This window comes from Sander lucioperca, chromosome 24 (genome assembly GCF_008315115.2).
Source record: "Sander lucioperca isolate FBNREF2018 chromosome 24, SLUC_FBN_1.2, whole genome shotgun sequence".
NCBI lineage: Eukaryota > Metazoa > Chordata > Actinopteri > Perciformes > Percidae > Sander > Sander lucioperca.
Genome location: NC_050196.1, coordinates 4,612,865 through 4,628,796, shown reverse-complemented (window position 1 = coordinate 4,628,796; position 15,932 = coordinate 4,612,865). Strand labels below are relative to the sequence as shown.

Genomic DNA, 15,932 nt, shown 5'->3' with positions numbered 1-15,932 from the left:
TTGTTTGTGCGTAATATGCGCAATTTTTATCCTATCAAAATTCTTTTTATTAACTTTTTGTCAAGCCCATCTGGAGATGATAACTGCCAAATTTTGTCCCAATCGGTCGCACGGTCTAGGAGGAGTTTGAAAAAGTAGGTTTTTGATAAATTGCGATTTTTCACGCATAAAAGTCTAGGCGGAAATGGACGTGGCCTATATCACGTGATTCAGTTGGATCCAGGGAACGTGTGGATGCATGGTTTTTAAATGTACGGTGTACAGTGTGGGAGTTATAGGGCCAAACGCGGTTTTTTCTGCTATAGCGCCACCTAGTGGTGGAAGTGGGTCAATTGTTGCGCCTGAGGTCCTTGCGGAGTTTTGGACCAGTCCTGAAAATGGCAACCCCCCACCATGTACGGTTTAGGCTGTAGTCAGAGTTTTAAGCGGAGAAGAATAATGAATAATCAGTAGAAAAACAATAGGGTTCCACAGCCCTGCTGTGCGAACTGTGTAGCTCTTGCTACTGCCAGTTCTTCCAGACTCAGGCTTGGACCCCTAATTAAGGTCAGATCTTGTGCCTGACTGATGGTGCATTGATATTGATAAGTCTTGCAATTTACACATTTACAGCATCGGCTATTTTTTGCCAGCTTTCCTTCCTGGATTAGCTGCTGTATTGCTTTCTGCCTGTAAAACCGTGTCTGTGTTCTTCATATTAGGATCATCGTTTGCTCTTCTCATGTAAAATATGCGGCTCTGGTAGACTTATCCATGTTTTCGATTGGTTATATGGTGCAAACACCGCCTCTTATGTGGACGTGTATGTCGCCAGACTGGGAAACCCTGGGTTGATTGAACCAGTTGTTAACCACTGTTCATTCGGGTAACGGCAATAAAATCCAGGACATGTTGATCTTGATTCGTAGTACAGGCCTCAGGAGTTTGTGCAACAGCTTCTGTTTTTTGCGGTCGGGTCTGATCTATAAACGATGTGACAGAAAACAGTAGGCCTTATTGTCAACTATAAAGTTTACTAGTGCAACATTGAAGGCAGTAGTAGACTGGTAAATTGCTGATTAAATATATAACTATTGACCTTGACAAAAAAAAATTGTTAATGTGTGTTTTGAGCTCTGTCGCTGGCTCGATCATCACTCAATTTTTCCCACACTGGATGCTTAGATACAGTACTCCTCTTTCCATTAGAGCTGTCAACCTTCCTCTATAATACCATTCGAATTCCATTAGATTTTTTTTAAATATTTGAATAATATTGCTGCAATGCTCATTTGCAGCCCGTAAAATAATATGTGCTACACTACTCTTATGCATTGTCGATGGCATTATGTGGTTGTTGTTACACGTTCCGTCCACTAGAGGGGCATCCAACATTAGCCTGGCCTTGAGGGGACCTGCACGCAACTTAGTTTACATTCATTTTCCACCACGAGCATACAGCGACAAACACAAATCAACAGAGAACTCTGTAATGAATCATTATCAACAAGTGTAGTGAAGTGGCTCTGTTGTAAAGGCTAACAGTGCTCAGTTAGCACAATGACATCATGTTAGAAAGCACGGCCGAAACGTTTTGACATAAACTAGCTAGGTAAGTAACAAACGATGCTAACGGCATTAATAACTAAGCCAAAACAGTGCTGTCACTACTATTTTAGTGATTTATAAGCAACCTGTTTCTTACAGTATGTTACGTTACTGAGAATACAGCTATTTAAAAAGGTAATATATGAAGTAGAAGCTAACTCTGACAGCTGTAGGGCATCTAACATTACCTTTAGCTATCTTCATGAAGCTCCCAGCTACGCTAACGTTATTATACCTAGCGACGCAGTTAGAAAACAACAACAAGCTAACTAATGTTAACATAAGCACTTTGGCTCAGTGGAAGTCGATTTTAAAGTCATGTTTAAACTATTTCACTAGTGCCTGTCACTCCCCCGTGCCCGTGTACTAACGTTACTCGGTGCGTAGCTAACGTTAGCTCCGTAATGTTGTACTAACATTATCTTAGACCTCACAATGCCTTGCGTTTCTCACTCCCGCTAAGTTATTGTTCATAAGACGTGACATGAGTGACACATGCGGGTAGGCCAAGGCGAGAAGAGGGAGATTAGTTAACGTTAGCCAACATATTTATAAAAAAAAGTCACATTTGAATAGTAATTTCAGCATTCAAATAGTATTGTTTTTTTTACTATTAGAATTTCAGCATTCATTTCAACAGCCCTACTTTCCATCCATGTTTAATCAGATTAGATATGATAGCCATTTCAGTGCTGACAAAAAAAAGACAGAGGAGGGAGGCAGAGCCTGTATGAGGCTGTAATACAGTACATTGACATTGATTTGACGTAGGGTTGCACGATATTGACAAAATGTGATATTGCGACATCGATTATGAATATTGCGACATCGATATTAATTTCGATATTTTTAAAAACTACAAAAGTTACGGGAAAACGCATCAAAATAGATTCTTAACAAATTAAACAAGTTTTCTTACAACACAAGGTTTATTTTAACTGACAGTCATATTGGACTGGTACAACATGTCGACCATGTCTACAGAACAGGACATGTTTTACTGGTTGTACAGTATAAAATAAATAAAGATAACAGGACAAAACTTTTCTTTCGCTTCTGATTCGTTCCGTTTTGTTGTCTCTATCAATTTCTTCACTTACACTGTCACTCTGTCGAAATATGCAGACACGTGGTACGCTCCATAGAGTTTGTCACGTAGTGGACCCGTGCGCTGACGTGCACTAACATGTGCAAGTGGCACGGTACCTGGCCAATGAAACAGGATCATTATAGCGTTTCAAGTGGGCTCTAAATCGAACACAACTAAGCCAACGGACGGGACGCAGCGCTCCACAAAATAAATCAAATACTGCATACTTATATGCACTTTCGATATAATATTGCGATAACGATATTGTCGATATATCTTGCACCCCTAATTTGACGGCATTCTGCAGGCTGCTAATTCTTGATAACAGACCGTTGATAAGAATAACAGGCCGTTGCTATGCATAGCAGAGCGTCGCCATGGACGAAGTGTGGTTAATTTATCAGCTGTGGCAAAAGTGGAGCACCTCCTGTCCTCTAATTCAGGCATTGACAGCAGATCTTACTTATTAATGTACTTTTTTAGTTATGACTTTAAAACTAGATAACAATAAAAGTTACATGGCATTATAAACCAGAGCCAGCTCATACAATGAATCTCACGAAACTGGGTAACATTAACGTCAAGTAAGAAAAAGTATAAGAAGAATATAACACATTGTAAACGTCTCCCACCTCTCCGCTGGTCAGCTGACAGTTTCCTCTCAGAGTTCATGTTGAAGTGTCTCTCCTCGATTTCTCTCCGACCTGCGTTTGATAAAAATACGAAGCTCACAACATATCCAATAACACACGTTAGCAGGAGCTAGCTGCGGCTAACGTTAGCTTAGCGCGCGGACTCCCTGCAACAACAGCAGTAAACGCGTTTCCGGTCAGAGAAAGAAAACAAACCTGCTCTTTGTAGCTTCGCTTCAGGTTTTAAAACCTCATGCAGCAGTTTGTGATGTTTCTCTCTGGAAGGACACCAAACACTGGCGCCTTTTACTCCGCCGTCCACATCACGAGGTAAAATGCAAACAACGGGACGGAGGTCGTAGCATCTTCCGGGACCCGGAAACACAAACACAACTTCCGCTACACTCCTCTGCCCTTCAAAATAAAACAAAATGTTTTAAGAGTCGATTTTAACACATTGCCCTTAATAAGATGAGATCAAATCAGTGGTTGAATGTAACTTAGCACATTTGCTCATGTACTGTACTTTTATGGTATTATTATACTTACGTATTTTATATGTCTAATAAATTGTACTTTGTGACTTGGATTGACTGCACAGCCCAGTTCCAGCAGTACTAAATGAGTTCTCTCTGTTCTCTAAAGCCTCTGGTTGACGTTTAAATATGAAAAAATGTGAAAGATATACACTATTGACGATTACCCTCTGATTATTGTGTATAATAAATCTGTAACTTTGAAGTTCAATATTTAAGGATCATAGTTCAAAGAATAATAATATAGTTGATGACGAGAGACGTAACAAACCCCGGGTAAATATTGGAGATGGAGACAGCTTGTAAATGATGTATGTATAATGTTCAGGTAATGAACTGATAGCGAGGTACCGCTGGGACTTGAACCCAGGATCTCTTGTTTACAAGACAGGCGCTTTAACCACTAAGCTACAGCATCTCCTACAGGTTAGACAAACAGTTTGCTTGTTTTGTTGGGGCTGAATGTGGCCCAGATGTAGACCAGGACATTGTGACATTACTGTTGGGTGTGATTTAAGGTGCATGTGATGCTGACTGAGGTCAGAGGTGAAATAAACTTAAACTTTAACGGCCAAGGCATTAAAGGGGCCGACTGCCTGATGTGAGCTTCTGCCATTCTCTTCCTTACAGAGTGGAGGAGAGGTAATATTTAATTTACTAGTTTTTATCAAAACAGCATAATTAGGCCAAAATGTGAAAGATATACACTATTCACAATTACGCTCTGACTATTGTGTATAATAAACCTGTAACTTTGAAGTTACATTTTTAAGGATCATAGTTTAAAAAATGAGAATACAAGGGAAACATCTACTGTAATATAGAAAATGATATACAGAACAGTTGAACGATTCTAAATAGATGGCTTCAGAGGGACTTATCCATCTTTGGAGTTTTTTTGCTTTCCGAGATGGAGAATTTATGTATATTGGGGTCAGGTCACAGGGGCAGCAGCTCCAGCAGGGGGGCCCCAAACTTCCCTTTCCTGAGCCACATTAGCCAGCTCTGACGGGGGGATCCCGAGGCGTTCCCAGGCCAGGACAGAGATATAATAGGCTCGTTCGAGATGAGCCAGGTCTGTGCAGAATCGGTCGCCGGCGATTAGATTTGTGTCCAACTTGATCCTGACTTGCTCTGACGTCATTCACACGTGGGCAACGATAACCTCACAAGATCAGGTTTGAGACGCAGGAAGCACACTTGCTTTTCACCGACTGCATTACCCAGGCAGACCCGGGGCATGCTGGAAAACGCCTGCCTCTCAGCTTATCTAACAGCTGATTGGTACAGAATCAACCAAAAATTATGACATTTTATATAAACTTTTTATTGTTTTTGAATTGGAGGGATTTTAATTGCTATTTGTCTCATATAAAGGCTTATTCTGTACAGAGCACATGTTGCGTGGCTGGTAATGACATTTCGAAATCATTGAGACTAAATCCGTTCAGATGCATTTTGACGGCTACTCTGTTTTACTAAAAACAACTGGAGACTGTGTACAAGCTGATATATGGGTCTGATAATATTTCATTAAATTGGAATCGGACCTAACAAGATGTGAGATTTTCTTTGACTTCCTGTTCAGCCTGAAGGCTGCTGGAATTGGCTGGAAACTGTCCGATTTTACCCCTGCTGCTGCCGCCTGCTCTCGTCAACTTTACAGGTGAGGCGCAGTTCATCTCGAACGGGCCTAATCTCTCCGCCTAGTCCTGGGTTTTCCCTGAGGCCTTCTCCCAGCTGGACGTGACTGGAACACCTCCTTGGGGAGGCACCCAGGGAGCATCCTTACCAGATGCCCAAACCACCTCAACGGGCTCCTTTCGATGCAAAGGATCAGCGGCTGTTGGGTATGATTTAAGGTGCATGTGACGCTGACTGAGGTCAGAGTTGATTAAACTTGAACTTTAACGGCCAAGGCATTTAAGGGGCCGCGTCATATATATATATATATATATATATATATTTTTTTTTTTTGCGGTTCCTACCATAATTCTAAGCTGAAAAAGTTTGTCTGTCAGTTGGGTACACAGCTCTGCGTGAGCACGGGCTTTTATGACTGTCAATATAGACAGTATCTAACGTTAGCTACTCCGCTGTGCTGTATGGCTATATGAGACAAGCACCTAGCAACTTTGTTGTGAATGCTGCAGTCTCAGCCTTGCAACCTCTGTGAACTTCGAATCTGGGTAGACGACGTCAGGATTACACATTGCACCTTTAATATCCTAATGTTACATATAACTTTTGGGCTCTGGGAAATCAGGATTTAAGTTTGTTGTCTTTGTTGAAAATAATCAGGTCGTTGTATGTAAATGCTGGTGACAACACTGTGTTGAGGTAATCAAAGAAAGAGGCTAAACTTTTGGGAGTGATAATTGATAATAGATTGTGTTGGGATAGACATGTTCAGAAACTGGTAACTAAAATGGGCAACACTTTGTCTGTTATTAAAAGGTGTGCAAAAAACTTTACACCACAGACCGTTAAACAAGTACTTCATGCTTTGTTTTTTGCACACCTTGATTACTGCTCCATGGTTTGGTCCAGCACCTCAACAATTAATATAAGAAAACTACAAGTGATTCAGAATAAAGCGGCATGTGTGGCTCTCTCATGTGGGTTTAGATCAAATGTTGATAAAATGCATGAAAGCCTCTAATGGTTTAAAGTTAAAAACAGATTTGTGTATTCACTAATGTTTTGTTTTTTTTTACATAATGTTATAACAAACAAAACACCTTTTACTGTATATACAAAACTATCTTTTAGTACTGATATACCTCATCATCCAACAAGGCCTGCAATAGGAGGTAGTTTTATTTTACCTAAAGTGAAAACCAAATCAACTCGTTGTTAGGTACAGAGCAATGTGTGAATGGAACTCACTTCCAAATACTATCAAACAACAAAACAGTATGGTTTTAAAAAATCACTTAAGAAATATTACCTTCAAAGATATTTCAATATTAATATCAATTTAGAGAGATTCTGTCATAGGGCTTTTCGTTATATCTTATTTTTTTTAAATCTATTCGGGGTAGCGTAATCTTTTCAACTTCTTTTATATTATTTATTTATTTGTATTTTTTCTTTTTTGTGTGTGATTAATTGCATTAATTGTAAAATATGATTTGTATTTTCAAATGTTGTGTAATCTGAATGTCTTGTGCATATGGTGTGTCAATATGGTGTGGTATTGTCACATGATAGATTGTAGGACCCCAGGAAGAATAGCTTTTAGCTTATGCTGAAGCTAATGGGGATCCAAATAAAACAAACAAACAAAAAAAACCTGATTTACAGGTACTGCAGGGATTTGAACTGAGGATCTCCTGTTCACAAGACAGGCACTTTAAGCACTAAGCTTCAGCACCTTCTTACACTTTAATCAAAGGGTTTGCTCATTTTGTTGGGGATGAACGTGGCCCAGGTGTACACCAGGACCCTGTGACATCGCTGTTGGGTGTGGTTTAAGGTGCATGTGATACTGATTGAGGTCAGAGGTGAAATAAACTTGAACTTTAACGACCAAGGCATTAAAAGGGCCGACTGCCTGATGTGAGCTTCTTCCAGGCTCTTTCTTACAGAGTGGAGCAGAGGTAATAATCAATTTACTAGTTTTTATCAAAACAGCACAATTAGGCCAAATGAACAGAAATGGCTGATGAATAAACTAGGTGTATATTGTAGCTTAAACTTGCATTGCTCTGCATTTCATGTGTTTTTATGTACCATCTTAAGTCTGTGTTAATGTAGTGTTTCTGTGTAAATGTAATATGCCAGGGAAAACAGTCAGCCTTTTCAATCCTCTTTTACATTTTCATTTGCTACCAGGGTAGCATAATGATTGGCTACACATGCTGATGGGATGCAGACAGAGGTAATCTCTGCAACAAGGTGCTGCTGGGATTTGAACCCAGGATCTTCTGTTTACTAGACAGGCACTTTAACCAACTAAGCCACAGCACCTCCTTGAAGCCTTCTGTAATGTTAAGTCTTAATTTCTCTTTTACCTTGTAGAAGCTGTACAAGATATAGTATACTGACTACTGATAAATTCTTCCATTTACTATAACTGATATTTTGCTGAGGTTTGCACTGTTAAAGCCCCCAAGAACAAAGAGCAGGGAGTTATAGTGTAAAGTATTTATCTCTCATACTCGTGTGATTTTTCTTTCATATATTATCCGTTACTGCAGGGTTTTTATATTTTCATGACTTTATGTGTATTTACTTTTATACAATACAATATTTATTCTGTTTTCTATATGATATTATAATATATCAGTTATAGGAATCCATTATAAGTGCTCTATTATTTTAAAAGGCAATCGTAGCTCCTTCTGCTTCCATAGCACTGAAGCTGCGCGGCCCCCCCTCTCTTGTGCTGCTCAGCACTAAGCAGCACCTGGCAGAGGGCCAACTTCAATAGCTTCAGGCAGTCTTTTCTGAAACAGTACAGACTCAGCAGTAAAATAAGCAGAATCAGCAGAAAAGAATTACTGAGTCGACAAGTACAGTCCCTCCCTTTGCATGCTCAGCTATAAAAACCCTGAGTTTTCTTTGTCTCGCTGACACTCTCACAGACTGCTTGCACTCTGTTAGACTGTCTCCTTCTACTTGCAAGAGAATAAAAGAAAATAACAGATAACTCCAGTGTGTCAGACATCTTACTTTCCAGCTTCATCACCGAACACCAAGGAGATTTTCCACAACAGTCTGGATGTTAGAATGTGACATCATTCTCAAAAACCTCTTCAATATACCAAGCATCTTCATACACCACTTCCATGCATGTTCAATAAGAAATAAGACTTGTTTTTATTATCCATATATGATCCAGATGCTGAGGAGGTTGTTTCTGCTGTGAGAGTCCTCGTCTCGTAGGACTCAATAATAATAACCAGACAAGTTCCTTTTCTTGAATCTTTCTCTTTCTCTTTCTCTCTCTCTTAAAATGTGGGACATTTACTTTGTAAAATCTAAAAATGTATACAGTATTTTTTTTTTATTTCAGTATGTGTATAGTCAAAGATGTCCTCCACTCAAAAATATCATTCATTGTCCGGGATTATGGAGCAATGTCACTTTATAGCACCTCTGATTTCAAGTAATTCTACGGAAGAAATGTGGGACTTTTACTTTGCAAAATCTCAAAATTGATGTTCTGAACCAGCTTCTGAATAAACTTGTTGGGCGTCGTGTTATAACTGATGATGAAATGCAGTCAGTCAGAACAAAAGCCAGAGCGGACGAAGCACAAGACGTGATGGACACGGTGCGAAGAAAGGGAACTGAAGCCAGCTGAGTCCTGATCGCTGCTCTCTGTCAGCTGGGTCCAGGCCTTTCCAGAGGGCTGAAGTTAAGCTGAAGCAGAAACAAGAAAATCACATGAATCTCTAAAAAATGTAACTGGTACACATTACTTGTTGTCATCTTTAAATGAGAAGCTACTAAAGTCGGGGGGGTTTTATTCAGTCAAGTGAAGAAGGGAGAAAGGGAGATGAAAACGTGCTGTTCTTTGTTTCAGCCACTAGATGGAGGCAGAACTCCACTGATGGACTAACAGGATGCAGAGTGAAAACCAGACACACAACTGAGAAAGATTTCTAGTTTTAACTAAACTCCATTAGCAGTGGATTTTGTTTGATATCAGTGCATTACACTACTTGCTTTGGAGACATCAATACATGCTTTACATATACCGTCCTGTATCACACAGGGATGCCGGAGGAAACCAGCTGATCCACTTTCGGGCTGAAAACGAACAGAAGTTTCTTGAATCAAAATATGCTGCAAAGCAACTATGGGAGTGAGTCATGCGTTCATGTTGTAGCCATTCATTATTGTAATGCTACTGTATTATTGTAATCGTTTGTAATTCATTCCTGTTCATGCACCTGTATATTGTTGTTGGTTATGATACAAGGACACTGATGAAAGCAATGGGGCTGGAGGGAAAGGTTACTGGCCAACAGGCATCAAAGAAGTGGGAAAATCTTAAGCAAAGATACAAGGTATGTGACATTCCGTTAAAGAAAAAAACCCTACATCTTCAATCTCCATACAAGGCAATGAATGCATACTGTATGGTTGTAGGCATCATTTTTGTGTATGTTGTGTGTCTTTCCAGGAACTAAGAACTCCCAAAACAGGGTCAGGTACAGACAGGGGGGAAGTGACCGCTGCAACCTGGCAATTTTATGAAGATATGCATATATATATATATATATATATATATATATATATATATATATATATATATATATATATATATATATATATATATATAAACATAATTTCCACATGACATGGTCACAAACATTTGTGGATTGTAAATCAAGATTTTTCTTGTTCCTTTAGGAGACTGTTGAGCCCTCATCCCCAGTCAGCACCTCTGCAGCCAGCAGTTCACCACTACCAACTCCCTCACCCCCCAAAAAAAGAAGGAAAAAAAAATCCCATCCTGGATTTCCTCACTGAGGAGTCCAAGAAAGAGCAGAGGCGCCACGAGAAGCGCGAGGGGCCAAGACAAAAAAGGTTTTTGTGCCTCCTTGAAAAAATGATAGATAAGCTGTAGTTTTTTGTTTTGTTTGTGGTTGTCTTTTTTGAGTTTTATACATTTGAGTGCCTTTTTTATATACTTAACAGTATACAGAATAACGTCCTTTCTGTTTTTATTCTCATATGTTAAGTGAGTGTTGTACTTTGAGAGCAAAGATTAACCGGAGTCAAATTCCTTGTTTGTTTGCGCAAACCTGGCCAATAAAGTTGATAAATAAAGTATAATGTATATAATATAAAATATAAAAAAGGAGCACAAAACGACAGTTGGCGACATTAAAGAACGGCTTGTTTAAGGTTATATGGTCAAAATTAAATAATTGATTAATAATGTAATAACAATAACTTATAACAATGACTTATTTTACCAGTAAATTGCTGGTAAACGACAAAAACAAGCACCAGATGGGAAAAGGGCATTTTACAATAACTTAAAATTCACCACAAGGCTGGCGAGTTTCAAGTTAACGCACCGCCGGGTTTTTTTTTTTTTTTTCCAGACAGGCTGCAGACTGTTGTACGTCCCGGTGTTGGAATCCTCTGCAGGGAAATACAGTCACACTTTACACCGCTTAACGTAACCTGTCAGCATTTTAATAATTTTGTTTAACCAGCTGCCTGGGATACCGTCTCGCGGTATAAAAACTGCTGTTTTTCATTATTCGTGTGTCATGGACAGACCCCGGGTACCCCACATAAATGTCCAGAAACCTGCCATTCGAGTCACATATTGCCTGCATGTTGACTGAGTAAAATCCTTTATAATTCAAATAGTCTAATCTGTGATGCTGTGGTGGTTTTATCCGTATGTGGCTGCCATCGATTGCTCCAACAAAAACAAGTATAATAGAAAGAAATCCCCAGAATTTAAGAAAACTAGTATTTTCCAAGGCACTTGCAGTTCTTACTTTTTTTTTGTAGACCTCATGGTAGAACTGTAACTTTGTCCAGTTAATTTTTCCGAGGCAAATAGAACGGACAGCTACGTGCGGGGTCCGACTACCATGCCGTATTTGTTGCTATCACCTAGCAACTGTCTCTAAGCGAGGAAAGCTGTGAAAGGTGTAATTTTCGGAGGAATCATAGCCACATCTGTTACGGTTTAGGGATATTTCTGTTACCAGTTTGTTCATTTCTGTTGTCTTTATTGTTTATTTGTGCATGTTCCCTGTGTTTGTATATTCTGTATATTTCTGTTTCGTTATCTCCTGGTTTATTGTGTATTTTTTGGTTATTCCTGTGTTCTGTGTTGTCAAGTTTCTGTGTTTAGTTGATTTCAGGTTTTTGTCAGTGGTTCCTGTTTCCTGTTTTATTTTGATAGTCTGTTTTCTGTCCTGTCATGTCTAGTTTTACTTTTTGTGTTCCCGCCTTTGTTGATTGTCCTGCCCCGCCCTGATGTGTTTCACCGGTCGTGTCACCTGTCCCTCATTTGTTCATTACCTCATGTATTTAACCTCTGTGTTCCCTTTGTCTCTTGTCAGATCGTTTTGTATCCCCTTGTGTCAGTTTGTGTGTCCGTGTCAGTCAGTTTTCCGTGTCTCCTTTTTCTCCCCGGTATTGGTTTTTGCCTGCAGCTCACAGGACTCCCTAGATTTGTTTTTGCTTTTTGGTGGAAATAAATCTTTGAGTTTCAACGCTGCTCCTGCCTGCCTGTCTCTCTCTGCGTTTGGGTCCTTTTTCCCCTGCTGATTGCAACACACATCAGTCTAATACATTGTAGCCATCAACACAAAGTTTAGCAGCGCAATACTAATGACTTTGTTTGAAGCTCCCATGATTTTTGCAGTCTTTTTAAGACTCAAACACACGGAGCTCTGAAGCAGACCTGTGCGTCGCCTAGAGTCTACTCTCGCTGTAAAAATAGAGATGAGCAGCGTGGTCTGTGCAGCTTCAGGTTTATAATGGACACGTTCTGCTGTGGGCATGCTGCGGCAGATGTGTCGCATTTGTGCTCTGTGTATTTCTACCGGTTTTCCACCTCTGATGTAGAGCAGCGTACAGCCACTTCCCTAAACTCTGTCTCATATAGAGACCAGAGTCTCACACAGGGCTCTGAGTGCGTCAGAAGGTCTGAGATCTACTATGTCAGCAGAGCAATCACGTAATGCACATTAGAACATGGTGCAGGTAGACTGTTTTCTTAAATGTAGTGACTTTATTCTTGTAATAGCCTATAATAACTTTTGTTTTTCTCAAAATTTCACAACTCCTCCAAATCTCAGAGAACACAGATGGGATGAGTTATATTTTGAATGTGCACAAAGTTTTAAAGATGAGCAAAAATCTTGCTCAAACACATCTGAAATAATCTAAATCAGACCAGGGCTTTATTAATCCATTAAAATTAATTAATAAATTGTGGTGTCTTAAATAGTAATGCTGTGATGCTGTATGAAGAGGAATCCGCCGACACTGTTCTTGATTATAAAAAGGTTTATTACAAACAAAGATTCAGCATCAATTTTACAAACTCCTGCAGAGAGCTTGGAGAACGACCAACGCGAATTCTTCCAAAAAGTCGTTCTGCCTTTTCTTTGTGTGAGCAACGTATATATCCTATGCATTGTATCAACATAGGGCGTAATATGTGTGAGTATACCATTGGAGGGATAACTGACCAATCGATGCCTGTTATCTGGCACAACTCCAAAAAAGGTCTCTTCTGTCTTGGGGGAACCTCTGCTCATGTTAACAATTTCCAGATGTTCTCAGTAAGTGTAGAGTAAAGTTCATAGGACTCCCTTATAACAAACCTTTAAGCAAAGTTTATAGAAAGTTATAGAATGGTCATATACTACAGTATCATTGAGGTGAATAATTGTCATGTGCACATTTAAGGAGGTTACTTTCCAAACAAAAGACGCAAAAAGAGCAGGGAAGAGTAAATCATGGCTAGGCTACATGTGTGCTAAGATATAATTAGAAAAGTTGATCCAAAGGAGAATAAATAGTTAAAAGCAATACAGAATGCCTGAGAGCCTTACTGCCATATAGGCCATGATGTTTTTATAACTGGATTGTAATCTATGTTTCCCTTTACATAAAGATATTTCCAGCATAAATTGATTCAGAAAAAGGTAGAAATAGGGGCATAAAAATTCCCAAGAATGCAGGAAATGAAGTGTTTAATGCTTAAAAGTTTCTGGGGGAGGACCCCCACGCACCCCACATCATAAGTCACCACACAAATCTGGAAACAAAACCTTGGCCTTTGGGTTGCCAGGCCAGTTATGATTAGGCCAAATATTGGTGCCATCTAACTAACATCTACAAACTGGGCAGCTAAAATGAACATACACTGGCTATTAACAAGCTGGGCAAGCCAATCGCTGTTTTGCATTGCATTCAGTTTATTTAAACAGGTCCGGGCTAAGCCCCGAACCTCCTCAAGTCCTAGAAACGCCCCTGCTGGAAACAATGAGCATGTTTACATGCACACCAATATTCCACTATTATTCAGAATATGACAATATTCCGAATTTGATACAGGTCATGTAAACAGCATATTTCTGTTTGGACATCGAATAAGGTCTTTTTCCGAATATAGCATTTTCCGATTAAGACGTGGAATATTCCGGTATTACTGTATTCAGGTTTTAGAGGCATTCTTTGGACATGTGCACAGTGCATTCAGAATATGCAGAGTGAGTTTTGCTGGGGGCTGGGCTTTGATGATGCTCCCCACGAATACAGAGCAATATTGGGTGATGGCAGCCGTTTGCTTGAGACTTTTTACGGCAGCATTATGTATTGCTGGCCCCCTATGCGACTCTTATGTCTTTATACCAAAAGTTCCACATTTGAATGTTTTTTTGTCGTGCACAGCAGGCTTTACATATATTTACAACAGGCTTTAACTGAGCACAAAATGTACTGTTCTCGAGCCAAATCTCTTTTAAAATGTATTTTGACATATTGGATGAAAGGAATGTTAACGAAACAATTTCAACCTATGACTTACTTACTATTTTTGTTTTGATGAGGAGATACTGTATTAGCCCACACACCACATTGCGACACACTAGCTGGGTATGCTCCAATAAATTCTGACCGGGCTGCACAGTTTGCATTAATGGTCATTGGTTCCATGTTGGATTTATTTCTGTCATTTTGTTACATCCTGTTAAATATATATTTTTCCCAAACACCTTTAAAAACAAAACTGTAATCGATCATCGATTTGACCAATCATCAAAATAATTAGGAATTACCATAATTAAACAATGTGATTTCATGTAAATTAAGTCACCTCTTATGGAGCATCACCTAAAAAGACCAAGAAAAGATTGCCATTTAAGTGACTTAAAAGTCCTATGACATGCTGCTTTTTGGATGTTTTTATATAGGCTTTAGTGGTCCCCTAATACTGTATCTGAAGTCTCGCTCCCGAAATTCAGCATTGGTGCAGAATTACAGCCACTAGAGCCAGTCCCACAATGAGCTTTCCTTAGGACGTGCCATTTCTGTGTCTGTAGCTTTAAATGCTATTGAGGAGGAGAGAGGGGGGGGCAAGGTGGAGGGTGGGGGTGTGGCCTTGACCAGCTTGCCATGGACAAAGCAGAGAAAGGAGAGATAACCTTTCCCCTTATGACGACATATAGGGAAGATTCCAGATTGGCCCATCTGAGCTTACTTTTTCTCAAAGGCAGAGCAGGATACCCAGAGCTCGGTTTACACCTATTGCCATTTCTAGCAACTGGGGGACCATAGGCAGGCTGGGGAACTCATATTAATGTTAAAAAACAACTGCAACTGCCTTTTCTGCCAGGATCGGCCGTCTGGTCCGTGTGTCTGTAGCTTAAACAAACTCCTCCTAGAGATTTCATCTGATCGACTTCAAATTCAGTTTGTGCCATCTTAAGACCTTAACAATGAAAATGTATTAAAAGCTTGAGTTTTCGTCCAACGGTGTGGGCGTGGGGTCCATTTTGAGCATTTATCGATGAACAAAGAAGTTGTAACTTTTGCCGAAATTTGTCACATCTATAACCAAAAATTTACTTTTGATCATAGCACCCCCTGCTGGCAACAGGAAATCTGCCTTATATGACAAACATCCGATTTACATGAAACTTGTGTGGTCCACATGTGATACTGAGCGGCCCCCTATACTTTAACCACGCCTCATGTACCACACCCCCTTTTATGACTAGCTGACAGCTAGCTACGAAAATTTGTTTGGTTGTAAATCGCGCATAGTTTAACATATCAAAATTCTTTTGATACCTTTATGTCAGGTCTGGCTGGAGATGCTATGTACCAGGTTTCGTGCAGATCGGTTGCAGGGCGTAGGAGGAGTTCGAAAAAGTTGGTTTTGCGCATTGCGTGGCCTATATCATCAGATTCAGCTTGATTCAAGGAATACGTGGATGTAAGGCATTCTAATGTGCAATTTGGAATGTGGGAGTTATAGGCAAAAACATATTTATGGCATTATAGTGCCACCTAGTGGTCTACATGTGTAATTTTGGGTATGTGAGGTTCATGAACCATTGTACATCTACACTGTAAATTTGAAAT

At 39.7% G+C, this 15,932-nt stretch overlaps 2 protein-coding genes and 2 non-coding genes across 6 annotated transcripts in view; all 4 read right to left on the bottom strand.

Annotated features, from left to right (window-relative positions):
* LOC116058579 (gastrula zinc finger protein XlCGF57.1-like) overlaps positions 1-3,733 on the bottom strand; it is a 20,259-nt gene extending 16,526 nt beyond the window's left edge. For both annotated transcript variants that reach the window (XM_031311464.2, XM_031311465.2), the window contains exon 1: positions 3,310-3,733. In XM_031311464.2, the coding sequence (XP_031167324.1) occupies positions 3,310-3,349 (40 nt within the window). In that variant the 5' untranslated portion in view covers positions 3,350-3,733. The remainder of the gene's footprint in view (positions 1-3,309) is intronic.
* LOC116058583 (zinc finger protein OZF-like) overlaps positions 1-15,932 on the bottom strand; it is a 228,922-nt gene that overhangs the window by 129,714 nt on the left and 83,276 nt on the right. The window lies entirely within an intron of this gene.
* On the bottom strand, positions 4,191-4,263 carry trnat-ugu. Its single transcript has one exon. It is a non-coding gene; the product is annotated as a tRNA-Thr (tRNA).
* On the bottom strand, positions 7,744-7,817 carry trnat-agu. Its single transcript has one exon. It is a non-coding gene; the product is annotated as a tRNA-Thr (tRNA).